Source organism: Melospiza melodia, chromosome 5, assembly GCF_035770615.1.
Source record: "Melospiza melodia melodia isolate bMelMel2 chromosome 5, bMelMel2.pri, whole genome shotgun sequence".
Lineage (NCBI taxonomy): Eukaryota > Metazoa > Chordata > Aves > Passeriformes > Passerellidae > Melospiza > Melospiza melodia.
The window spans coordinates 18,527,494-18,552,323 of record NC_086198.1 but is presented as its reverse complement, the minus strand read 5'-3'; the positions used below and the strand labels follow the sequence as shown (position 1 = coordinate 18,552,323).

Sequence of the window (24,830 nt, the reverse complement as noted above, 5' to 3'; positions counted from 1 at the left end):
TGCAAGACTTGATACCAAACCTTAGACATACCATTTAAAACTGCAAGGCTTTCATCCATGTCAGTGAATGCAGCGCTCAGTATTACCACCAGTGGAGCTTTTCCTTGTTAGCAGTTTAAAGTCACATCAGAGCAATGTTCCGTCTACTGACAGTGGAGGGTTCTGCCTAACTTCACACTAATTTAAGAATAAAATCAGAATCACATTTTGAGGCAAAAATCCTTTTGTTTTCCTGAATAATTAAAGTTCTGGTATCGATCAGTTCTTCCTTTATTCTTTCTCACATCAGAAGGATTTGAATTCCCCAGTTTTTGGGCTGGGTTTTGCACTTTCATGGACTATGAATTCACTTTGCTTGGTACACCACCAGCACCCACAGTTTGCACCAGTGCCTGTAGTAGGAACCTGAGGAAAAAATTGCACAGAACTCTATTGGATGTGGTCTGTCTGTTACCAAAACAGACTGCCAAAGTATCCTGGATGTGGCTGGTTGCTCTATTTCTCTCTGTTTCCCCTCTCCACTGTGGCCACCTGGGTACTTCAGAGGCACCAGTTGAGAAATGGGTCCTCTTAATATCAACAAGACTTTGACTCCTGTATGACATTAAGGAAAGTTAAACTTTCCTGAGCTGAGATATCCCTTCCTGCCTTCTCAGGTCATGGGGACAAAATGGTAGTTCTTTGCTTCCCAAGAGCATTCTTAACAATTTCTGAAGCTAAAGATTTTTCTCTTAACTTGGAAATGATGGCACACATGACAAGTTGGGTATAACACAGTCATGTGTGGTGATACTTAAAAGGTGAGAAGACTTTGAGGTTTATGCTTCTCCCCATTGCAAAAATGGTTGTTTGCATAAACCTTGTTTTTATGCTGACAAGCTGATATGCTGTTACTGTGAACACACAACTGGCTGTTGGCTGATATAAAAGAGAAAAACCACAGTCATCTTAATGCTGGGAGATTTTTTAGTATTGGAAGAAACAGATGGCTTGGAAGAGAAAATATTAGAAGGGGGAAAATTTGAGTATTCTTGGTAGTAGTTAGTTCAGTTCCAAAAGTGAAGAAGAAAGATTCATTGTGTGTTTTGAGCATAAACTCCTACTTTTCTTTGATTTATAAAATATCAGCTGGTTTCAATCCAGTATCAGAGTGCTTACACAATAAGACAGTCTTAATTAGTCATTTCAGTTTAAATTGGCTGGAGTTTTGATATTAATTGAATTGTTTTCCCTTTGCAGGGACCTCAGGGGCCTCCAGGACAAAAGGTACAGTATAAACAACAATGCTGTGAAAGTGATTATTCCTCCCGTGCCAAATTGCATGCAGAAAAGGTGAATGGAATAAGCTACTGTACACTGCATTGAATCAATTAGCTTAGGTTCTGAATTTTGCTTTTGCAAAATGGAGCCATATAATGTGAGACACAAGATTTCTCATTTCCCCCATCATATGAAGTTCAAGCAATGCAGAGCAGACTGTTTTCAATCTGTCTGCTTAACTTTCAGGTGAAAAGGTCACTATAATTTTCTCATTCATAGACTGGTACGATTAGGAAACCAATGTTAAAGCATTGTGAAAGGTGGGGAGATAAAGTTTCTGATTAAATGCATGTCTCTACTCAAGTAGATCAGTGCCATATGACTAAAGAATTGACCAGCAGAAACAAAGGGCGTAGGTGTTGCTGATAAATAGCGCTTGCTCGGTGGTATTCAGGTGGTCTGCCGGTGTCTTCCTGTTCCTCTGGTAACCCGAGACCTTCCTGGGAATGCCTTCAGCCTTATTTACACTCATTAAAGCTGACTGCCTCGGTTTGATCGAGTGAGTTATGATTTATGGAATTACTCCATTAAAACAGTCCTCAGAATATCAGCATAACAGCTAGTGAGTGGTACTTTTCCGGCATCTGACTCGCATACCACCAAGGTGAGTAATTTTCTAGCTGATTTCAAAAGATTGAAAAGTTGTATGAAAGATATTTAATAAAACTGCTATAATTTGTATAAAGGAAAAATAAAAGAGGAAGGAATAAGTAGTATTGACATATGTGAGAAGGATGCCTGCTTTCCTTCTTCTGAGATTATGTTCTTTAGAGTGAAGCATCTGTTAAAATGAAACTTTTTTACAAAAGAAAGAAAACCTGTGATATGTAAAAATGTAATCCCAAAGCACACAAATTGGTGGAATTTTGGCAGCTGTGGGCTGTGTGGAGTTTGCAGGCTGAAGGAGAGGAGTACCCTTTGTGTTTGGCAATGCAGGAATGTGGCTCTTGTCTAAGTTGCCCTTACAAAGCTCTACCCTGAGAATTGTGGAGGAGGATACTTTGCGTGTACGACATCAGCAAAACCCACGTGCTGATGAACTTTTGAATATCTGATAAACATTTACTTATCACAGTAGAATCAGCTTCATTTGACACTTTCTAACATCCTGTGTTTTGCAAGAAAAATAATCAGCTGCCACTGAGAGGAGGAACTGTTATACATAGGATAGTTTATTGAGGCTGATGGTTTAATGCCCTCCTGAGCTTTGCCTTCTGATTTTCTGGAAAAATGATACAGGGATGTGGAAGTGTTCACTCAGGTCCCTTTGCAGTAGCTTAAAGCCAGGACCATGCATTCAGCAAAAAGAGACAAGGAAGCCAAATTAGAAGCTTTGGGAGAAAGGGGAGAGCATTGTGAGTCAAAGAGATAAGCTGGGATGTGGTGTATTATTTCTTACTGATTCAAAGCTCTGTTACTAGCTCTTTGAGGATTCTTAAAGCCCTCATGAGTTGGTTCCTTTTCCTGTTAAACAGGATTTTCCAACTCTATTAATTGACAAGTGTCTGCATCCATTTTGAACACATTTCCTTTAGGTGTTGGTGATAATTTTAGTGACACCTCTAAGCAAAATAGAGGGGGAATTGCCATGCAGCAATTCTTTCAGTTCCCTTACTAAACAGCACCATCTTTATAAAATAAGAGGAGAATGCTGTACAAGCCTGTGCAGCTTTCCTGCTTTCCTCATGCTTTGTGTTTTCTCTGAACGTCCACAGCAAGTTGCACAAGGACCTTCAAAAAATTATCTAACACATAGAAATTTACAGTATGAGAGCTTTATAAAAAAGATCTCTCAATGTTAGAAGTCATTGCTATTTTTTTTTCCTTCTTTGTCACTTGTGTTTGGCCTGTATTGACCTTTTAATTCTGATTGCACTATTATTGGTGCAGTTTCAAAGTGTATCTGTAATTTGTACTGTCAGACTGAATCACTGCATATTATCTCTTAAAGCCTTGAGATTGATTGGTTATTGAGCTTGAATGATCCCTCTAGAAGCATTAATAGTTTTGTTCAGATGCTATATTTGATTGGATGGGATCAGTCTCAAAATTTATCGAGAGCATTAAATGGAATAGCATTTAAATTCTAACATTTATTGTGAAGCATCCACAACATTACAAAACATGAGCTTGAAGCTTGTTTCTGGAAAAGGCCATACAGTCCTTAAAATGTACAGCATGAGAATATGTCTAATTAGTATAAAATCTCAACTGAAAGGAGAGCTCAGCTTGGATAAAAACGAGTTCTTGAAAAATTTATTGCAGTTCCAATAAGCAAACATTCACCATTATTTCTAAACACTGTATTATGAGATGAAAGGTTTCATGACCTGTTTAATTTGCTAAACACTGGCGTCTGTTTCCCTCCAGGGTTCTGTTGGAGTGCCTGGTGTTCCAGGGAGAGATGGACAAGTGGTGAGTTCTCTGACTTTTTCAGCACTGCCAGTATTTATGTAGTGGATTAAAGCAATTTTGGGCTTGTTCACATGAACAATATGCAACCTTATATCCAGAACTCTGCTTTCAAATTGGCTTCATGGAAAAGGCCGTGTATAATATAGCATAATGTGCTTTGTGCTCTGAAGTAATTTTTTTCTAGTTTTACCTGAACAAGCAACAAATGTAATTAATTAAGCTGAAAGTCTAGTGTTCAAATTTGGTGATGACTGATAGGTTGTAGAAAGAAATGCATATTAACAGTGTGTTACTTGAGTCAGCGTATTAACAAACAAAGGGTTTTTTACTTTTTGTTAACTCAGTCTCATAATGCAAACACTTGCATTGATACTGGCTACTGATGTGGTGCCAATACATTGTTAATACAACCTATAAATAGAGAAATAAAAAGAAATGGAAGTGCAGCTGGATGATAATTTCAAATTGAATTTTGGGGATGAAAACACAGAGGAATAAGTCAAACAAATGTTTTTGAATACAACCACAAGGAAATGCTAATTTAGGCAAGTCACTGTCAGAGTTCAGAATGGCCCTCCATAAGGAGAGGTCACAGTAAAGCAGCAGGGCTGTGTTACAGCATTGCTAAGGTTTCTTGGCAAATCTGGGTGATGAAGTTTCAATAGTATACCTCCTTGACTGTAGAGTATTATCCATCTGTTGTTCTCACAAGCCCTAGCATTCCTAGTGAACTTCAAAAGCACTGGCAAGGGATGCTAAAAAGAAAATGTATGATATATATGTTCAGTAGGTTCAAGCAGCAGCAGATGGTAGTGAATAATGGTTGTATTAGACAATCCTCTCTTCTTCTTCCCTCACCAAGAGCCCTAGGAATAATTGTTGTTTCAAATAATTTACTTTTAGTTCTTCTTTCCTAAAAAAGAAAAAAAAAATTTTGTTTCTAATAGCATAATACATAATATTAGGACTGTGTTTTCAGAGTGGTTATAAGAAATAATGTAATAACCATATATTTCACTTTAGTGGTAGTGATAAGAATTTATTTTAAACTATTCTGAGTATTACAATTAATGTGAAACAACAAAATAAGAAATATTTAGAATTAACTATATTTGTACACACACACAGACACATATATATATTTAATAACCAGAATTTATAAGAAAGTAATATGAAACAAATTTTCAGTAAGTCCTCAGATTCTTTGCTCCATATTTATAACTGAATTCACTTGCAACAGAAATAGTAGACAGTGCTTGCCAACTGAGATGCTCTTGCTGTACATGATTCAAGTAATTTTTGTGGCCTGACTGAAATGCCAGTGAAAATTTACTTTGTGGCATATCTGTACGAATATGTAAGAACACTGGACTGGTGAAGTTGGAAACTGCTTTGAATAGAACAGAACTGATGATTCATATTTTATTCAAGAACTTTATTTTTAATAGAAATCATGCAACCTCCAGCAAGAAAAATTCACTCAAATGAGCAGAAAAAATTGATATTAATGAAATGTGTCAAATGTGTGATTAATGTGTCATTTTGGGAGACGGGGAATTTTTTTAAGCTCTTTGGCAAGGTTGTTGCATGTCTATTTTTAGGAGACCACGCAGACTTACTTATCTGCTGTCATGTTTTAGGGGGCATAAAAGAAATGTGCAGTTGAACATTATGGGAAGATGAAAACACATCTTTAAATGTTGATTATTAATTTTAAATTGTGCTTTAAAAAAACTCCAAAATGTTCAATTTATGGGTGTCTATTTATTTGATTTACTTCATCATTCATCACATCTATAACTTCGCAGACATTTTAAAATTATTACCACTTTATTAAAGATGTCAGTGTGTTTTTAGTGTAGCTGAACTGCTTTACTTTTGACCTTTAAAAAAAAACCCTGAATTACTAAAGTGAAACAGAGGGACCAGGACAAAAGCCACACAGATAAAAATAAATTGCTGTTGCATTCTTTTATTTGATTTCTCAACTGTTGGTCAATATTGACTAGAAACCACTTCCTTATTTGCAAAAAATATATTATTTTCTTAATACTAGGCAGGTGAAAGTTGAATGTTGCTATATCTTTAATAAATAGATTTAAAAATTCTGTTAGCTTGGAAACAGTGGTAGAAATGAAGTTTAAGCTGAAGCAGTATTTGTCTAGAGTTAGAAAGTATAATGCAGCCTAGCAATCCCATGTTAATATTTTGCTATCAAAAGGTCAGTTCTTCCAATTTCTATGAAAAAACAGATTCTCAGTGCAGTGCAGCACATGAGATGTTGATGAGGACCAGAGTGGTGATTTTAAGTGTTGGGCTGTACCGTGAGCCAGCTGCTGGCACTTCTGGCTTTACTCATTCAGATTCATGGTGACTTGCAGAATAGTTGGGTTCAACTTGCATGTGTGATGTGAGTCATCCCCTTTTTAGAAGTGAGTAGATAAAGGACTTTACAAAAGCCTTACTGTCCTGGTTGCCTTTTGGCCAGTGAGCTCTCTCTGTCAGACAGCAGCATGTGCAGTGCACTAAGTTCCAAGTTAATATTTTTCCTTGGTTTAAAAGGCAGTGAGTGTTAAGTACATGCTTAAAATTAAGTGTGTGAATGCTTTTCTCGTTTGGACAATGAAGTATTTTTCAGCCAGTGAATGTCAGCAGTGAATTAGCTTTGCTCTGTCCTCAAGCAGTTGAACAAAACAGAGTTAGGTCATCTCCATCATCTACATGCCTCTGTAATTTTCCTTTTTCTTTGTTTCACCTCTTCTTTAATTGAAATACTGAGCTATGGGAGATGATTGACAAGTCTGACCATAGGTCTGGGAATGAGATCATAAATTTTGAGTGCACTTAGAACAGTCTTTTAATCCCTTAACATATGAACCCCTTGTCTTAGACAGTCTCTAGATATTAGAGGAAGTGTAATTTTACACAACCCACATGTTTTTGCAGGACTGTTAACTAGTAGATTTTTTTTGTGTTTAGAGTAGCAAAATCACTGCCATAAAACCTTCACACATTAGGCCAAATCCAGTGAAACATTACAGGTAGTCTTGCAAGGACATTTACAGTCTTCATTTGCTCCTACATTTGAGAAACTGCAGCAAGTTTATCTTGAGAACAGTAACTGGAAAGGAGCTGCTTAATAATACCTGCAGCTGGAAATAGTGTTGTTTTTGGGATGCACCAAAACCTGCTGAAATCAGGAATCTTTCTGAGTGCTCCTTTTCCTTTGCAGACTGTTCTTCAAGCCACAGGTTTCTTTCTGTCACGATGCAATGGCAGATAAACTTCCCTTTCTCCATCCCTGGCAGAAGTTCCTCAGGCACTCGAAAAGTACAGAAAAACATTAATTCTGCATGGTGCTGGGAGGTTGCAGTGATCTGGGGATATCAGATCAGTACATTAATCATGTTGAAATAGCCACAAAGGGCTTCTTGGAAAGTTAAACTCTGCAAGTATAGAATATATATTCTGGTATTTGTTAAGTGCTGCTGATTTGATAAGGTCTGTCAATGACTACAGCAGCACACAAAGAGAAAAGCAGAGATTCCTTAAGTGTTAAGATGGTATTTGGCTGAAGGAACCCAGTTTCTGGAGTTTGTGCAAATAACTCTCTTTGTTATAAATAGGAGTTTGTCTGGAGTGCATAAACCTCTCACTCTAAACCTCCATAAATCTTTTCTTATGTAGTACTTGATATTTTGGTGTGTTTTTTAGTAAGGGTATATTGAAAACAGAATGAATGGTCAGGATAGATCCCTTAATTTCAAATTCTTCTGGTAGATTTGCAATAGCAACATGATAAACCTCAAACAATTTTCCTTCATATCAGTAGATTCAGAGTCTGGGTATGCACATTTCTTACTGCTTTCTTCATTCTTTTTGTTTCTCTAATTTACATGTATTTCCTTATTACTCTGTACAGTGCTGTGTAGGAACACATTTTGAAGGTGGCAGTATCAAATTTCTTCAGCAAAATGAGGAAGGGTATGCATGTACTAACATTTTCAAATACAGGGAGGAAACATCATAAATATAGTTCACAAATTCTCAGACAGGTTTGCAGGCCAGCTGAGTCTTGTTGAAGAGACTTTCCACTTAATTTCAGTTGGTGAGTGGGCCAGGAGAGGTTTCCAGTCCTTAAACAAACAATTTTAAGTTACTTTTGAGGGGCGCGAAAAGCCAGTTGAAAGGAATTGAATTCCACCCTGGTTTGGAATGGAAATCATAGTAACATTTCTGAAAAACCTCTTTTTTACCCTCTGTCCTCATCTATGTATTTTAGAATAAAATTAGACTGGATTAGGTTTGGGGCCTCTTGTGTTTCCTTATCCTTAAACTGATTACATTCTAGTGACTGAAAAATATAGCAATACTGACAGCCTTTCTTTCAGGGTGAGGTGGATATCAACCACCTGGTGTAGAGAGTTATTGCATCTCACCAAAACAAAACCTATTTCAGAACTGCAGCCTCTGGGCTGTTTGCTGTTACAAACAAGAAAAGCTGGGGCCCCCAGCCATGTTATTTTTAGCTGATTAATTCTGGATATGAAGGTATATGCCTCAGGGGCACAAAGCACTCCAGTAAGGAGAAGCATGCTTTCAACTGCCTCACCTCCTTTAATATGGACTCTGGTGGGTAATATATTTTCAGACCTGTTATGAAGTAGATTTTATGAGTTCATATTGATAGATTTCTTTCTCATATTACCAAGAGAGCCCAAGCAATGCTCTGTACACCTAAGTACTCACCAAATTCTGATTCACTTCAGTGTAAGCTTTAAGACTGCCCCTACAGCAAGAGTATCTGAGGAAACTGCTACACCTATTTATTGAGCAGAGTGCTGAAAGTTGTTCTTTGCCCAAGTACAGGAAAGAGTTAGGGGCTTGGTCAAGTTACACAAAGGCAAGACAAAAATAACTTCATATGAAAAAGAAGTCAAGGGTTACCTGAATAGTATTTCTAATGCAATATTTGCGTGTTTACCAATGTGGGACATGATGTTTGTGCGTCTGGTAGTTTTGTTGCTGCTTTGGTGCAGCCAAACCTTGATAGAGAGGATGTTCAGGTAAGATGCTGCAGGTTCCACAGCATCCCGTGGAGCTCTTGCTCTTTCCATCATGGTGTCAGTTAAGCTGCACATTGCTGAGGTGGCCTTTGGAAATCACAGCCCACCTCAGTGCCAGGAGGGAGATTTTTTTTTTTTTTTTGGTGTATCATGGTAGTTCCACACAGTGCTCATTGCATAGGACAACTTCTGCAGTATGGTTCAGCTGACAATAAGAATGCAGAAGGGCAGAGGGGGTAAGTAACAGTTGATTTAAATTGAGTACCAAGACACTTCACACCTCACTACAGCATCTTCCCCACTCTCCATCCCTTTTAGGGATAAGTTCCAAGGGGATGCTCTTAGGGTACCTTCACACAATTTCTCTGGGTCTTACATCTTTTTCTTGTGTGAAGTTGCAGTTTAGCCCTCATAAATTCTCTGACTGGGATCATGGGTTGGGTTTTATAGACACTAGGAAGTTTTAGAATGATTGCCATAACTCTGTTACTGAGCAATAACTTCTCAGGGGTTCATAACTGGAGAAGGGGTGAGCTGTGAGCAAAAGTTAGATGTACTATAGAAAAAAATTATTCTTTAAATGGAAAAAAACACTGTTGAGGCCACTCTTGGAGTACTGTGTCCCGTTGTGGGCTCCTCACTGCAAGAAAGACATGAACATACTGGGTAGAATCCAAGTAAGGGCCTTAAAGGTGATCACCAGAGGTGCCTTCTAAATTCAAGTGTTCTGTGATTCTATGAAAGAAAAGATAAAAATATGTTGCCTTGGTTTGAAACCTAGCTGAGGTGCTCAAGACAATTGTTTCTGCAACCTAAAACCTTTGCTGTCAATGCAATTAAAGAGAGACTACAACAGCAGTCAGGAAAGACATTAGCCATGGCCTGGTGAATGTAAAAAACATGTGACAGTGAGGATTTAGCTTTGTAGCTTCTTCCATTTTATCAGGTTGAAAAGCAGTCTGATTTAAACTGTTGCATCGAATGACATCGTTGAGTGTCTGGTGTTCCCTTGCATGCATCACTCCTTGAATAGCAGGGTCATCATCTTCAGCCTCTTAAAAGTCAGCTGTGCGTTTTGCTCATCTCCAAAACACTAACCTGTGGGGCTGAAGTGTACTTGTACAGCATTTTACGCTCCAGCTTTACTCTTACAGCGTTTTGCACTCTGGTTTTAACACATGCTTTTAGTAATAAATAGATAAATAAATAAAAGTGACTAAACAGAAGAAAAGTAAGTAACTATACTTCCTAACAGAAATATTTTAAATTATTTTCATGCCAAGAATCAAAATCATTTTTTGGGATGAACATGTCTAAAATGACAGTATCTGAGTAGGGAAGAGCTATCAATCTACTCATCTGCAGAAGTTAACAGCTCTTTGCTTCATAACTACTTTGAGCAAAGCATTTTTATGTTTGTTTTGTGGTTTGGTTTTTCTTGTGTATTTTGGGGGGTTTATGTTAAGGCTTACTGGAATAGTAAAAATATCTGCACATAAAGCCAGACTGCCATGCCTGTAAGACATGCAGAGTGACAAAGGGAGGCTCCCTGACACAAAGCTTGTTTAGCTCTGCACTGGGAATTTTCATCAGGGCTAGGGCACAGATCATCTTATGGGCTCTACATGTTCACCTCTTTTCACTGAGTCTTTGTATAGACAAGAAAATAAAGGTCTAACATAGGGAAAAGAATATTTTCCCTGCTCTTCCGAACATTACCAAGAGAATGATAATCACTTCAGAAACATAAAGGCACAAGGTCATTTCTGTGTTATCCTTCCCGGTTTGCCTTCAATCTTTCCCATTCCCAGAGCTAGTTTCTGCACTTCAAGTATCTCTGCCTAGTCCTTTCATTACTGTAAGTGTAGTGCTGAGCACAGCAGTTGCACATAGGTCAGAACTGCAATTGCTGGTATGAATGGGGATTTACTATGACTGGGTGACAGGCTGAGGTTTTCACTTTTTCTAAAGAAAATAATTTTTTTTGTCCTATTTCTGCGATCTCCTTTTTGTCACAGCAGTGGCCCTCTGCATCCATAGCACTGATATGTAAACCTGGTAGAAAAGTGCAAGCTTGGGACTTCAACCTTTTGATCAGAGATTTAAAGCATCAGCTTTAAAGCATCAGCCGACAGCAGCTGTTTGAAAATGAAGGGGACAGAAGCAAGCGTGTTTGGGGTGTGGGGATGAGGAGAAACAAGTGTATATTCATGGGTCCCTTCTGCTTCATTTTGTCAACTGGCAATTTTCTTCAAGAGCCTTTTAGGTCAATCCTTTAGGACACTCACACCTAATCTCCAACAGCTTCAAATCCTGAGCACTCATATATCAAATGCCTGTGCCACTTTATCACAGCTACTGTAGCACAAAGGGGCCTTGAGAAGGGGCTGACACAAGTGACTATTTCATTTCCTGAGGGCTTAATGGTACCTATTTTTTGCTCTGGCTTGGAAAATGCCTCACTAGAAGTGTTCTAGAACTTCGATGATTTTGGTTTTGTTTTTTTTTAAACAGTGCAAATCTTGAGGAAATTGAAATGTAATTAATGATTCCATTACCTAATTTAGGAATACAATGGAACTTGCTTTCACGGACAATCAGAGTTAATACATCTGTGATTAAATCTGCCTGCAGAAGTAAGAAAGAGATAAGTTCTTAGTAGGAGACTTCTATGGAGGAATAGAAAATACGTCTTGTTGTGTTTAGAAAAGCCTTTATCTTAATGCTCTGTAACTTTTGAGTAGAGGATTGGGTCATGACGTGTACTAAATTTGAATACTGTGTGAAAATTGTTCACTGACTTACTGATACAAATTACTGTTCCAAATTTGATTGCTATGTTAGCTATTGGATTTAACTTTTCCACATTTTTCTACACTCAAATAGCAAAGGGCTTTTAGAAGGACCGAGCTGCAGACTTTTAAAAATATTTCTTTGGCTTTTATTTTAATGTGCTTTGCCATGTTAGAAGCGTGATGCAGTTCTCTGTGTGAGGGTTATCAGAGGTATTTCTTGTGAAACTGAGATATACATCTGCAGAAGCTTTTACACAGTAAGCCACAAGCTCTAGTTGTTTTACAATAAGTCTAACCATTGCATTATTTTATCTAAAATAAATATCTGTCATTTTCCCATAAATGTGGGATATAAACACTAAAAATATTTTTAGAGGGTTTTTTGTTTGACTTGGTTTTTTTTCTTGTTGGCTTCTTTTCTTTATTTTTAAAATTGAAGATGGGAAAGAAGATTGAAAATAAATGTTTTTTGCTGATTGACTCATGAAAATAATTTATGACTCCTTAAACTGTAGAAGAGTATTATACTACTCACTGAAGATACCCAAAATTTGGAGCATTGATGTAATGCTGACAGTTTTTAAATCTTTTAAAACCACTTTTCAACCACTGGTATAAAAAATGGATAAGCAAAGTATATTTTAAAAATTGAAAAGCTCTCTGGTTTTCCAAATTCTTCCATTTCTGAAAGCGGCCCTTCTAATTTTTTTTCATTATCTCTTTTCCATCTGAAACCAGAAACACAAATGTCAAAATAAATTAAGACAAGCCTTTCTTGCAGCATTTCTAAGTTGTAGAGAAGAGGAAAGCATTGGCAGTCTTGCTGGGAAGACTGTGCTTTTAAGGCTAATTGGACAGATTTTAAGAATCAGGAGTCACAGGTCTCCTTCCTGTTTAGTGAGACATCTGTGTGTTTCCACCTTTTTCAGAAGAATAATTTCTTACCTTACATAGGTTAGAGTTAATCCACTCTAACTGACAAAATAAGTCATTTTAGTGCCCAGCTGTGGGCTACGTCTTTGCAGAGTCTTTTAAAACTGTGTTTATCATTACTGACCCATTATGAGAAGGTTCATATATTTAATCACATCTTTCTTAACTTCATCTTTCTTTTTCTTTGCCTTTAGGGTGAACCTGGTTTGCCTGGCATAGCAGGAGAGAAGGGAGAAGCAGGGCTCAAGGTCAGTATTGAAAATTAACTAAAAACAGAAGCACAGGGCATGTGAATGCATATGTAAATGACAGTTGTGCTTTCCAACCTGGGTTTATGTTCTGACTGACTTTTAATGATCTGCTCCCTCCAGTGATCAGTGCTGTAAGAGGCTTTACACATCTCACCATAAAGAAGCATTTTCTTCTGCTGTGCATGTGTAATTCCAGTCGGGGGCACTGATTCATAGGCATCCACTGCCAGCTGAATGCAATATGCCTGCAAGTGTTTGGGAATTTGGGGACCTTTTCAGAAAGGCTTTGTTTATGCCCCTTACAATGTGTTTCAGGCTTCTTTTCAAGAACTTCTGCGGTCAGTTCTTTGACAAATGTCAGGGTGAAGTCTTGAGGGCTGATCCTGCTATTGTGGAAGTTAGCAACAAGCCTCATTATAGGAGCATGTCTCAGCCTGTATGTGTTACATCAGAATGACTCTTTGCACTTTATTGTTCTGTAGTTTGTTCTGCTGTTTTAATATTGAACAAGTGAGATAGAACGTAAAGCTTATGATGATAACTTCATTTAAAAGAGAACTCGACATGTCCAAGATTATGAGATCTGTGGGCCCCTTGGAGGGGACAATGCTAGTTTCTAATCCCATCAGCTGCGAGTGAGCTCCCTGGTGCACATGTGCTCTTCAGCTGATTCCGTGCATCATGCTGCTGCTGACTGACATGCAAGGCAACCTCTTTACATTTACTGACTGGCTGCTTGTCCATCAGGAATGAAAACAAACCATTTGGGAGCATGACCTTTTCTTACTTTGTATAGAGAAGAAGCCAAATTATGGCAGTTGATGCTTCATTCGTATTCACAGCTGTAGTCCCTGAGTTGCCTAGCGACTACCAGCCATCAGAAGGGGCAAAGATGAGCCAGAGTGCAGCTCTGAGCCACAAATGCAGAGATGAGTTGTCAGGGTCAGGCTGGCGTGCAAAAGTGCTTTTTCAGTTTCTCAAGCACGTTTTAATTTTGGAAAAAGTAATGGCTATAAGCCATCTTTTTGCTAAAGAGATTGTTACAGAGAGCACTGAAGGCTCTTTACTCTGGACCAGTCGTGAATTTGTTCAAGACACTTAAAGCATTTTCTCTCTCTTGAGGAACCTTCTGAGCCATTGACAGAATCATAGGACTTTCCCTTCACATCCAAACTTTTTGTTTCTTTTGTTTGTTCCCAAAACATGGAGAACAACACGTAGGAGCCACCTAGGTCCCTGCAGGCTGCTTCCCAAAGACATATGCTTGTTTGTCAGGCTGTAGGACAAAATAGAGAGAGAGAGGTCTTCACATGCAAACCATTGAAGCTTTTAAAATAATGTTGAAATTGTGTTGTCCATTGAGATCTGTTAAATTTACATATTTTATTGTTCATCAGAGATTTTCCTGTTGTATTGTATCATCTGAGATGTTGTCATCAGTAGTGACATAATTATTAGTAAGGATAGTAATACTAGCATTAGTAATAACTAATGATATTAAAGCTAACACTCAGATTTCTGCCTGAGTTAGTAACTTACAACTTCTTTGCTCCAATTATTTTCCTTAGGGTGACCCTGGAGAAAGAGGAGAGAAGGTGAGATGCTTCACTTCCTTTGTTGTGGTTCTGTTTTGGGTAACTTGCTTGCAGTGCACTGATCCCGAGTTTAAAAATAAAAAAACTCAGCTCCTACCTGGAACTTAAGTGGCACAGTGCAGCCTTTCCAAGGGTCAGATAATACCTGCTAATGGAGGTTATTGATCTGTGATTACTGCAGTGGGATTAGTCACAAGAGTGCAGTGATAGTGTGTTAAAGACTGCACAGATGAGCAATCAGGCAACTAATCCTAACTGTGGTGAGTCTCAGAAAATGATGAGTCTGTCTGAATAAATTAGAGATCCACACATTTCTCATAACTTGGTTTTGATGCTCTGACACCTGTGTGGAATAAAGCAATTAGGTAACAGAATGGTAAAACTGCATAGATTCTAAGTGATACCTGGATAACAAGCTCTCCACATGCTAAAAATAAAAATGGGAATGGAATAAAAAATAAAAATGGAATAAAAAATAAAAAATTGAATGCTCCATTTGTGTTTGTGTCAGTTTAAGTAAGAGCAAGGGAATCTGCCCCCATGATCTCTAGTGATGCTGTCTGGAGAGGCTCACTGATGGGGCTCGTACTTGCTGTGAGTTAGCAAGAAATTGCTTCTCTGATGTCCAGTCATACCAAGGCAGGACATCCTGCAAAAGGGGAGTAGTATAATTCTGCTCTTCCAGGCATAGTGGTGGGTAGGAGCACAGTGAGTTTAGCGCTGAGCTCCCTCACCTGCTCACAGGGGCAGTTTGAGAAATAGCATAAGACTAATTTTGAGTACGAATCCATGCACAGCCTCATCTTCTGCAAGTCTACTGACCTTATGTTTAAAAAGTAAGTTGTTTGGACTGAGGTGCAATTTGCTCTTGAGAAATGTTTACCTGTGTCTTTGCAGCTAAAACTGAATTTCACTTCCAGATCCATGTAAATCTGTGTAATAGCAGCTGGAAGCATGCTTTGCCAAGGCTATCAATTTCACATTTTCAAAAGCACACCATAAAAATAATCTAGGGAAATCTTGAAAGTCTGTAACCCACATGCAGAACTATGTAATCATGAAATATGCATAATGAAATAATTTATTCTGTTAAAATGATATTTTTAAAGTACTTCAGTAATCCTTAGTTTGTTTTCAGACATAAAAGGAATAACTATGAATTTTAATATGTGGTGAATTTTTGTCACTTAAAACCATTCTATTTTTCCATAATTATCCTTTGTCTTTTTCTGAAATGTGCAGTTTCTTTTTCTAAAATGTGTAGTTACAGATCCCCTCAATAAGTTTATCATGTTAATTGAACTTGAGTAACATTCCTCACTGTTACTCTTCCATGTTTCATGTATGTTTCCTTAATTAAAGTGCTGCTAGATTGTTAGCTGGTTCCCATTGTATCAGTGGCAGTGATGTATAAATTTCTGAGTCTTCTCCAAAAGGATTTCACATCGAGGTTTTCAGAACAATCTGACAGATACTGTATAATGTTATTAGAACAGTACTACTGGTTATCAGAACAAGGCCAGAAGTGCGTTTTTAGTCTACTTAGGCTTTGTTTTTATCCCTAATTTTTGCATTTGAAATACTTATTGTGCTTTAAACGAACCTCAAGTCCCACAGAAATTTTTAGCCTGTATTCTTAACATTAAAACAACATATAACATATTTGATGTAGTCTGGATTTCTTACACGGTTACATGACTGAGTGAAAATTTGGTCTTTTTATAGATAAATATTGTGAAATTTTTCTTTTAAAATTTTGGACATTTTTTTGAGTAGAAAATATCTACTCAGACATGAAAATGTTATCTAAATATCACTTTTCTAGGAAAAACAGTGCATAGAATTTATGTAGCAATAAAGTCATTTGGTAGCTCCTTGGAGGAGTGACATTTAGTGAATTTTTTTTTAGTCTGTAAATCATTCATGAAGGTCTTCAGACTCAGAGAGTGTGTGCTATAAATTACTTGAGAATCTCAATAAAAAACTACTGAGATTGTCTAACTGTCATCTGAATTTTATAGATACATCGAGGTGAATGTGTCTGTGTTGGGAAGAAAAATGTATTTCTAATTTAAAGTGCTGAATCATCATGGAATCATTAAATCATTCCTTCCTTGCTAAACTGCAGTGACCTGAGAAAGATGGTAGATTATACCAGCAGGTATTTTGCTGCTTTCTGGTGGGATTTTTTTACAGATCTGTGAAAGGGATTGCAGTTATAGTGAAGTCTGTGTAAGCCATAGCCGCTTCCTGACCATGTCACAGAGGCTGTGTCTGGTGAACAAAATCAACTTGCATTTTTAATCATGTTAGAATGCTGACTCTTCTCTGCATACTGTGTTCTTACAGAAAATCATTAAAATGTAATGTGTGTTTCAATTATAGGGGGATGCTGGTGAGAATGGACTGAAAGGTGACACAGGAGAAAAGGTAACAACACTTCTTAGCAGAGAAGAAAATGTATGCCTTAGGCATGCTTATAATATAACTAAAAAATGGAAATAGTAATTTTTTCAAAAGAAAAATGCATTTTGAGATTTATTTTTTTTAAAGGTGAGTGATTTGGTTAAGTTCATTTTTATGAACAGCAGAAAAATTTTCACTGCTCTGTCCAACTGAACATACGATTTCTTTATACAGCAGTAGCCCTAGTATAGAATGTATCAGCATGGTTCTAGCTAGCACTCTTCTGTTGAAATTTGCATCATACAGGTTTGGTCACAACCTGCCAGTAGGAATTGCCCCTTTGAATTACAGCAATGTTTTCTGGTGTACCCTTTATCTTTTCCCCTTCTGTGTTTCCATCAAAGAGTGGGACCAAACCAGTATGGGACAAAAATTACAGTATCGTGATAGGCAACTTCCCTCCCAAATTGGCAGCTGGAAAATCAAGATTTGATGATAAACACACTTTACATCTTTATTCCAGCTGAAATCAACAATAATCTCACTTTATCACTTCTTAGTTCATTGTTGCAGAGTATGAAGATGCTGTAGAAATCACCAAAAAATAGATTTTGTCAAAATTTTTGTTTTCCTGAGTTTTCTTTTATGTGAGGCTAGCACTCAGAAAATCTAACTGGAATTTTCAGTGTGATTTCCTTACAAAAACCAGTTTTTAGCAGTCAGGGTAAAGGCTGTGTTGCACATGAAAAGGATCAGGCATATTGATCTCTTCTGGCCATCATTTTTGAACTGATATGCTTCTAAAAAACATGTATTTTAATGACTAGGCTTCAGCAGAAACATAAACACTTCTTGTACTCCTGCATGTGTGATGCTTAACCAACTTAGAGCATTTCAGTTCAAGGAGAAGTTTATGATGGATTTATCAAGCTGGTAAGGAGTGCATGCAAATCCCTCAGGAGCTATCATTTAGGTACAGTAAATCTGAACTTTGAAGAGCAGAAGGGTTTTAAGACATATTCTAAAATCAGCCATTAAAAACAGACATTAGATTTAAGAATAGTCAAGTTACTTGATTTTGGAAATTAGTTTAAATAATACTTTATTTGCAGTCATGCTTAATAATAGAGATGAAAGTCTTAAGAACCTTATTTACTTAAATGATGTATGCTGGTAGCATAATCTTGATCCACTCTCATGTGATTTAAGATTGTAATCCACTAGAAGTATAAATTGAGATTGTTCTTCAGAGAGGTAGCTTTACAACAAGTAAATGGTAAGGTTATAATCTCTCTGGGAAGCCTAGTGCAGTTTCACCTGCTGCTGTTCTGCTTCATTAGCTTTGAGGGTGAGCTTGCATGCACAAGGATGTCCATATTGCCCTGTGATCAGCAGCATGCACATCCCCCCGTTTGGGATCCTTTTGAGCAAAGAAAAAAGTTCTCCTCTTCTTTCAATGGGAAATCCTTTCTGCTCAAGTATAAAGTTTTAAATACTGCTGTATGAACTTTCAGCAGTTGGGCAGTCGAGTTGGGATCAACTTGTGAAAAGTAGAGGTTCTCAGGAGATTCCTTATATTGCTGTATCTGAAGAAATTTCAAGATACCTCCTCAACTTCATAATGCAGAAGTCTCCCATTTCTTCTAGGTTCCATATTATTTTCAGAGGTGGGATGGTGCCATAGGAATATATTCTGTTTGTTTGGAGTGCACTGCTTTAGCCATAATGGGTTAGAGTCCTCTGCATTCATTTTTGCCAGATTTTCCAGAGCTGTGACTTCATTGACTTTCAATATTTTTCTTCTTTTTCCCTGCCTACAAGACAACCTGCCATGCAGAAAAAAAAAAGTTTCAGTTCTTAGAGGAGAGCTGCAGTTTAAAGTTTCTGATAGGTAGCTTTGCAAACAGCACTTCCTAGAGAGCTTATGAGGGTGGTTTTTGACAGATAATTTAGGAGTAAGCATTAAATTTGGTGTCATTACTTTACACTTGAGCTGCTGAACAGGGTTTGTATTCTTTCCTGTTCTTCAGCATAGGGGGAAGTTTTTGCTTAGGAGTTGTAATCCATATTCCGTAAAACTTAAATACGTTTCTTTGAAAGCTTGAATGGAGTTTCTGTGAGATAAAAAATAATTTTTTATTCATGTGGTGGGAGAGTGAGATACCACATGACAACAGATCCAGACTTGGTTTAGGAGCAGGTTCCTGTTTGTGCAAAAAAATGTAACTTTATTTACTGAACAGCTGTACCTAGTGACACTCAAAAATGACTTGGGTCCTCAATTCTTGACCTGACACTTTAGAATTAAAATGTCTTTGTTGAATTGTTGAAGACGGTGTCAATGCCAAGCTTGAGTTCTTGCTTCTGTTCTTCCAATGTAGTCTTGGTCCCTAGAAAAAACCAAGGATCTTCCTTCTTTGTGCATGTTCCCCTGCTAAAGTTTCTTCATTTGCAAACTGTCTTGACCCAGCAGTGAATTGTGAACATACTGTACCATAATTTTTTCTTTGATCTAATTTTTATTCTTGCATGAAGGTGGATTATAAATATTTTGTGTCTTATCTTCTCCATATCCATCATTGCCCTTTGAAATATTTAACCATTTAATGTGTCATAATAGTTGATTTGGCCACTTATAACTATAAAAGGCTTGAGGCTTTTAGTTGTACATGCTTGTAAGGGATATTAGCAGTGTCACTCATGCATATCTATTAAAATGAGGCAGCTCAGGTTTCTATGCATGTATCAATATCATAATACTGATTTTTGTGTTTCCTTCATTCAAGAGCAAGCTGCAGTAACTGTGTATTCCTATTCTTCAGAGGCCAGTGAGCATGTTAACCCATACTATTTTATTTTATAAGACCATACCAGAAAGATGCTATGTCCAAACGAGCTATGGCATTCACATAAACATCAACAATGGGTACCCCCTATTTGTATTTTTTACAAAGAATATGAAACATTTATACCCTGCTTATATATCTCTCCTTCTATCTTACCTATGTAAATCACTGGCAGGCTGCTCAGAGCTCTCAGAGCTTGAAGTTTCTGCTATGTAGAACTTGCTGCTTTCAGTGAACAATGTACATTTATTCTGCATAATAAATAATTAAACAGTTTTTCAAATAGAAGCACGCTAGTCATTTTCAGTAGTATATAGCTTAACTAGCAAACTTTTCAGTAGGTTTTTTTTCTTTTTTTCTTTGGCATATTGTTCAAGAAAAAAACAACTGATCCTCTGTCCTGTGCACAGCAGTGCCTGTGAAATCCAGTCAACCCAGCAAAATATAGGCAAATCTCTTTGAGTGCTAGATGTCCTCTCAGAACAGAGACCTTTCCTGAATATGTAAATTACCACAGCTGTGTCATCATGTAAAGTATAGCCCTTCAGGCATTAATTTATCCATTTTAATACCCTGGAGTGTTGAGGAAATAAAACTATGACCTGTCCTGATGGAGATAAACTCATAGGTCAATGGGGTTTTTTTCAATGTGAATCATCATTAGCACCAAAAATGTTGTCAGTTGAGTCCTGACACTTGCCATCCATAAATTAGGTCAAATGGTCACTCATATTCTTTGTAAATAACAGTGAACTATTTTTAATGTAGGTCAGCAATTTAGAGATGTCAAAGTATGTCCCATATTCTGGCTGTGTGAAGTACATTTGTACAACATCTGCAATTATTAGATTTACATTATTAGTTGTGAAATTTGAAGTTAACTATAATAGGTGTTTGGGTGAGTGAAGTTAAATCTCTCTCTACATGGTCTTGAAAACAGCCCTGCTTCTTTTCTTAATCACACTGATGTAATTAATTAGTTAGATACCTGTGTAGTAGCACAGAAAACAGGCAATCTTGCTATGCAGTTGTTTTGCTCTATAATGTTGCTGTACTCTTACATGATTTATGTGTTTCCTGGAAAATAGTTTATGTAGTAAGAGTGATTATTTCTTGTGGATTTTGTATCAGGGTGACCCTGGCTCTTCTGCGGCTGGAATTAAGGTAATGGAGTTCTAAAGAACTGGTGCAGGGAGAAGAGGGGTGGTTGGTCCATGTCACTTCACAGTGTCACAGACATTTTGGGTATCATTAATGGATGTTTTTCATAGCTCCATCTTTAACTCATTTTCTCAGATCTCATGTCTTTCATCTGTTTTCTTTTAGGGTGAACCCGGTGAATCTGGGCGGCCTGGTCAAAAGGTACTGCTTGGAAATGTTCAGTTTTCCTTCTCTGCTGGATTTGTGTTAAATGATGTTACATCTGTGTTACCAGTGCACTTACCTGAGATGAGTCTGAGGCAGTACGATTTAGCAGCCCAAGGCTGTACACATTTGGTCGATGTTTACTTTGTATTTTAGAAAGGCACAGGAATGATGATGCTAATTAACATGAAGAGCAATTTTGACTTACCCACCTTCCCTTCTAGCCCCAGCATACTTCTTGCATTGAAAGCTAACCCTTTAGCTGCTAGTGAGACTAACAAAGAATGGCTCTGCTCCTTGGGTCATCTCAAGCTAACCCTGCATGTTTGACTGTTAATCTTCAAACTGTGGTACACTGTTAGATCTCATCAGGAAAGAAATAAATATTGTTTAGAATCCCTTTCACATATACCTGTGAGGGGAATCAAGCCATCAGTGGCACAGTGTGTTTGGAAGGACACAGACCTTGATGCTCTGTTCTTCCTTCCAGTGTAAGAAATTCCCCTGGGTGCTGTGTGGCTGAGGCTGCTTCTGCAGGGAAAGGTCCTGCAGGAGTTACCATGGCTGTACAGCACGAGGCCCTGTGAGGCTGGGGAATGTGCTCTTTGAATGCACAGTACATCAAACACAGCAAATGCTGTGCCTTCAGCTGCCTTTCCTGAGACTAGGGGGCAGGTCCTGCAGGGAGAGCGAAGAGACAATGAGAGAACTGGATTTGTGCATTGCAGCATTTGGTTTCCCTCTGGAGCCATTGGCACTGTTCTTGCCTCTTAAAACATTGAAAATTTTCCACTGCACACTGCTGCCAGAGTCGAACAGAATCTTCCTGCCAGTTGAGATATTCCAGACAGACAGTCAAGAGCTAAAATTCTACATTGTAGATGGAAAGACAGCCATTTTCTAACTCTCAAGATACTTTGGTGACTAAGCAAAACCCGAAGCCACATATAAATAAGAAATAAATAAGAAATAAAGTATTTTTATTTAAGAAATTAAAACTCTCATCAGAGACTAAATAAGACTATTATGGTTGCAAATGCAGTTCCTTAGTAAAGTGCAGTTTTAATTAGGAAAGGTAATCAAAGTAGTTAAAAGCTATCTAATCCACAGAATCATTCAGTGTGTGCATTCTGCAGCGTGTGCTTTGCTTGGCTAATAAACTAGAAAATGCACTTAAGTGCCTGTGGAGATTCAGCCTCTCATTAAGTGGCTGCCGTGGAGGCAAAACTAGCAGTGATTTATCAGCAGGCTCCTGGTTCTCAGGCACTCAGATGTGATCTAATTCAAGCAACATGGATGAGTGAGAGGTATGCAGTTCAGACTTTCTATATTCTCACCTTCTTTTTGGCACCAGAGGGGGGCTTAGTGTCTTCCTTCCATTCACCCCATGATTTCCTAGTGTGTCACAACTCCTGTCCCAGCCCCAGCCATCAGCTCCCACAACATGCCCAGTCAGTGTGCCTCCTCCAGCCAGGTGCCCCATGTCTGCTCCCTGCACCCCTGCTCAGCAGGGACTTTTCCACACCACCAGAGGTTGTAGAAGGCTCTTTTTCCAGTTGGACGCACGTCTGCCATCTACATCATCTCAATGCTTATCTCCTTCTCTGTGTTCCATTCATATTTCCTTTCTCTGTCTTCTTTTCTTTCTTATATTTTCCCTTTTATCTTCTTCTAGTTGTCCCTTATTCATCTTCTAAGGACAAATATGTGTCCAGCTGCCCACCCAAACATTATTTGCATGAAATGAAATGTGACAATATTTCAGCAGTCTGACAAGACTGTTTGGGCCACATTGTGTGCTGGGGTGACAGAATGACCTGCTCTGCCATTATGTAATAGAGTTAGTACACAGCCTTGGTATCTTTAAAAGTCATTCTTCTCATAAATCATACTCACAATTTTTATATTAGGAAAGGTCCAAAAAAGTAAATACTCTGCATTCATCTATAATGCTAGCTGTAATTAAGAAATAATGACTGATTTAATTATGTTTCATATTGATTTATTTTTAGGGGCATTTTAATTGTTTTAGATTACTGTGGCTCTGAACTGGCTTTGGTGGATCCTTTCTGCTTATTATGTGTGAGTGTGTGGGGGTTAACTCTGTCCCAAGGCTAAAGAGTAACCTACTGCAGCAACACTAATATAATATCAATATAAATATTCCAGTTCTGTGCTTGCAAGTGAAATTTAGTGCTTCCACAATTAGATGGGTAAAGTTGATGGTCATAGTGCTGTATGTATGGCTGCTCATGCAAAAAGTGGAAAGACAGAGTAGGGGTTTGGAGGTAAAATTTTGTTAGTGCAGTGGAGCATTATTCTTTTGCAAGAATGGTAACCCATTTTCTGCTTTAGAAAGTGATAGTCACCATTCCAAAAAGTGTCTATTGAAAATAGCATCCTAGCCTTTATTCTTTCATCTGATTTTATAGTTAATATTTTGAGACTGGAATCTGTTCTGTGCTTGTAGGCAATTTGAACAGTTAGAACTTTGGAGAAACTAAAACAGATGAAGAAGCTTTTATCAGATCCTTCTATACCACTTAAAAATCGTTCCATTTGGTGAAGTGATTTGCAGCCCTTCTATTGTGTTTTTCATTTTGTGGCAGAGTGGTGTAATTTTGTTTTGAGTGTTCCAAGTCTGTGTAATATCTCTGCCTCAAAGAGGTGTCTGTGGGCAGTTGGATGGACACCTGCATTCTGTGTAGGTGTTTTTATGTTTGTGTGTGTGTACACGAGTGTGTGTGGGTGTATGGGGGTGTGTAAGTGTGTGTGCACACAGGCTCACAAAATATTTTAATAGCACAACCTAGAGGGATCAGCCCAAACCACAGAGTTGAAGTCTGGATTTCTGTAAAGCTCGTGAGTGTAAAAAAATCTGGAATATAGTTCAGTTCATTACAAAGGTAAAAGTTGGCTTCAGAGTTCAAACCTGAGCTTCCAGAAAGTTCAGGGAATATTCATATCCAAGGTGCTGGTTAGAATCCATCTCTGTGTTATAATAAAATCCCTAGCTTTTAAAATAGTGTTTTATTCACATGTTATTGCTTTTTTTTTTTTTTTTGTTCTTTTCACCATCTTTATTTCCCTAGACAACATCTTTTCATTTAGCTGATAGCTCAAAATGACCATTTGTGACAATGTTGTCATTCTTGTCTTAGACCATTTCCAAAATTAATGCATTCAGTTTTCAATGCTTGTTACAAAATTACCTTGCAAATAGAGTTCTATAGGTCTTTCCATTGCAATTTTAAATAAGCAAGGTTTTTCTGGGTAAAGCAGTAAAAGGTTACATTCCCACTATCCTTCATGACACTGTGTATGTTCACAGATAAAGAACAAGCTCTGAAATGATGCTGTGGATAGCTCTATAAAACTGATGGCCCAGTTATAATTAGGCAGTCCTGCTTGAATGGTGCAATTTAATCCAAGCTCTTCTGAATGGATTTGTAGGTAAATCAGGGAGTCACACAGCACAGTATCCAGCTCAGAGTTGAAAATGGAACAGAATTAAACATCTGTCATGAGTATGGAACTTAAATGGCAGTAAAATGAACCAGTGCTGCTTGTTTTCTTCTGTTTTGCTGAAGTCTAATGTGAATTCATATTTGGCTTTCCTGACATGGATTTTCAGCCCTGTGTGTCATCTTCACATTGAAGGTCCCCAGAAGATACCTAAGTCCTTAACATGACTCTTACTAATTATACATTTAAGTCCCTCATTTTGGAAAAAACAATCTTGCTGGAGCTGACTAGCAATCATTCATGCTCTTTTATCTTCCTGCAGAATTTACAGGGCTGTTCAATGGATAGTGACCCTAACTGGATAATGTCTGTA

General features: G+C 37.8%; 1 protein-coding gene across 1 annotated transcript in view; it reads left to right on the top strand.

Annotated features, from left to right (window-relative positions):
* COL25A1 (collagen type XXV alpha 1 chain) overlaps positions 1-24,830 on the top strand; it is a 297,045-nt gene that overhangs the window by 220,834 nt on the left and 51,381 nt on the right. The window contains exons 11-17 of the mRNA XM_063156471.1: positions 1,240-1,266; positions 3,691-3,735; positions 12,724-12,777; positions 14,349-14,375; positions 16,761-16,805; positions 20,759-20,791; positions 20,954-20,989. Of these exons, the coding sequence (XP_063012541.1) occupies positions 1,240-1,266; positions 3,691-3,735; positions 12,724-12,777; positions 14,349-14,375; positions 16,761-16,805; positions 20,759-20,791; positions 20,954-20,989 (267 nt within the window). The remainder of the gene's footprint in view (positions 1-1,239; positions 1,267-3,690; positions 3,736-12,723; positions 12,778-14,348; positions 14,376-16,760; positions 16,806-20,758; positions 20,792-20,953; positions 20,990-24,830) is intronic.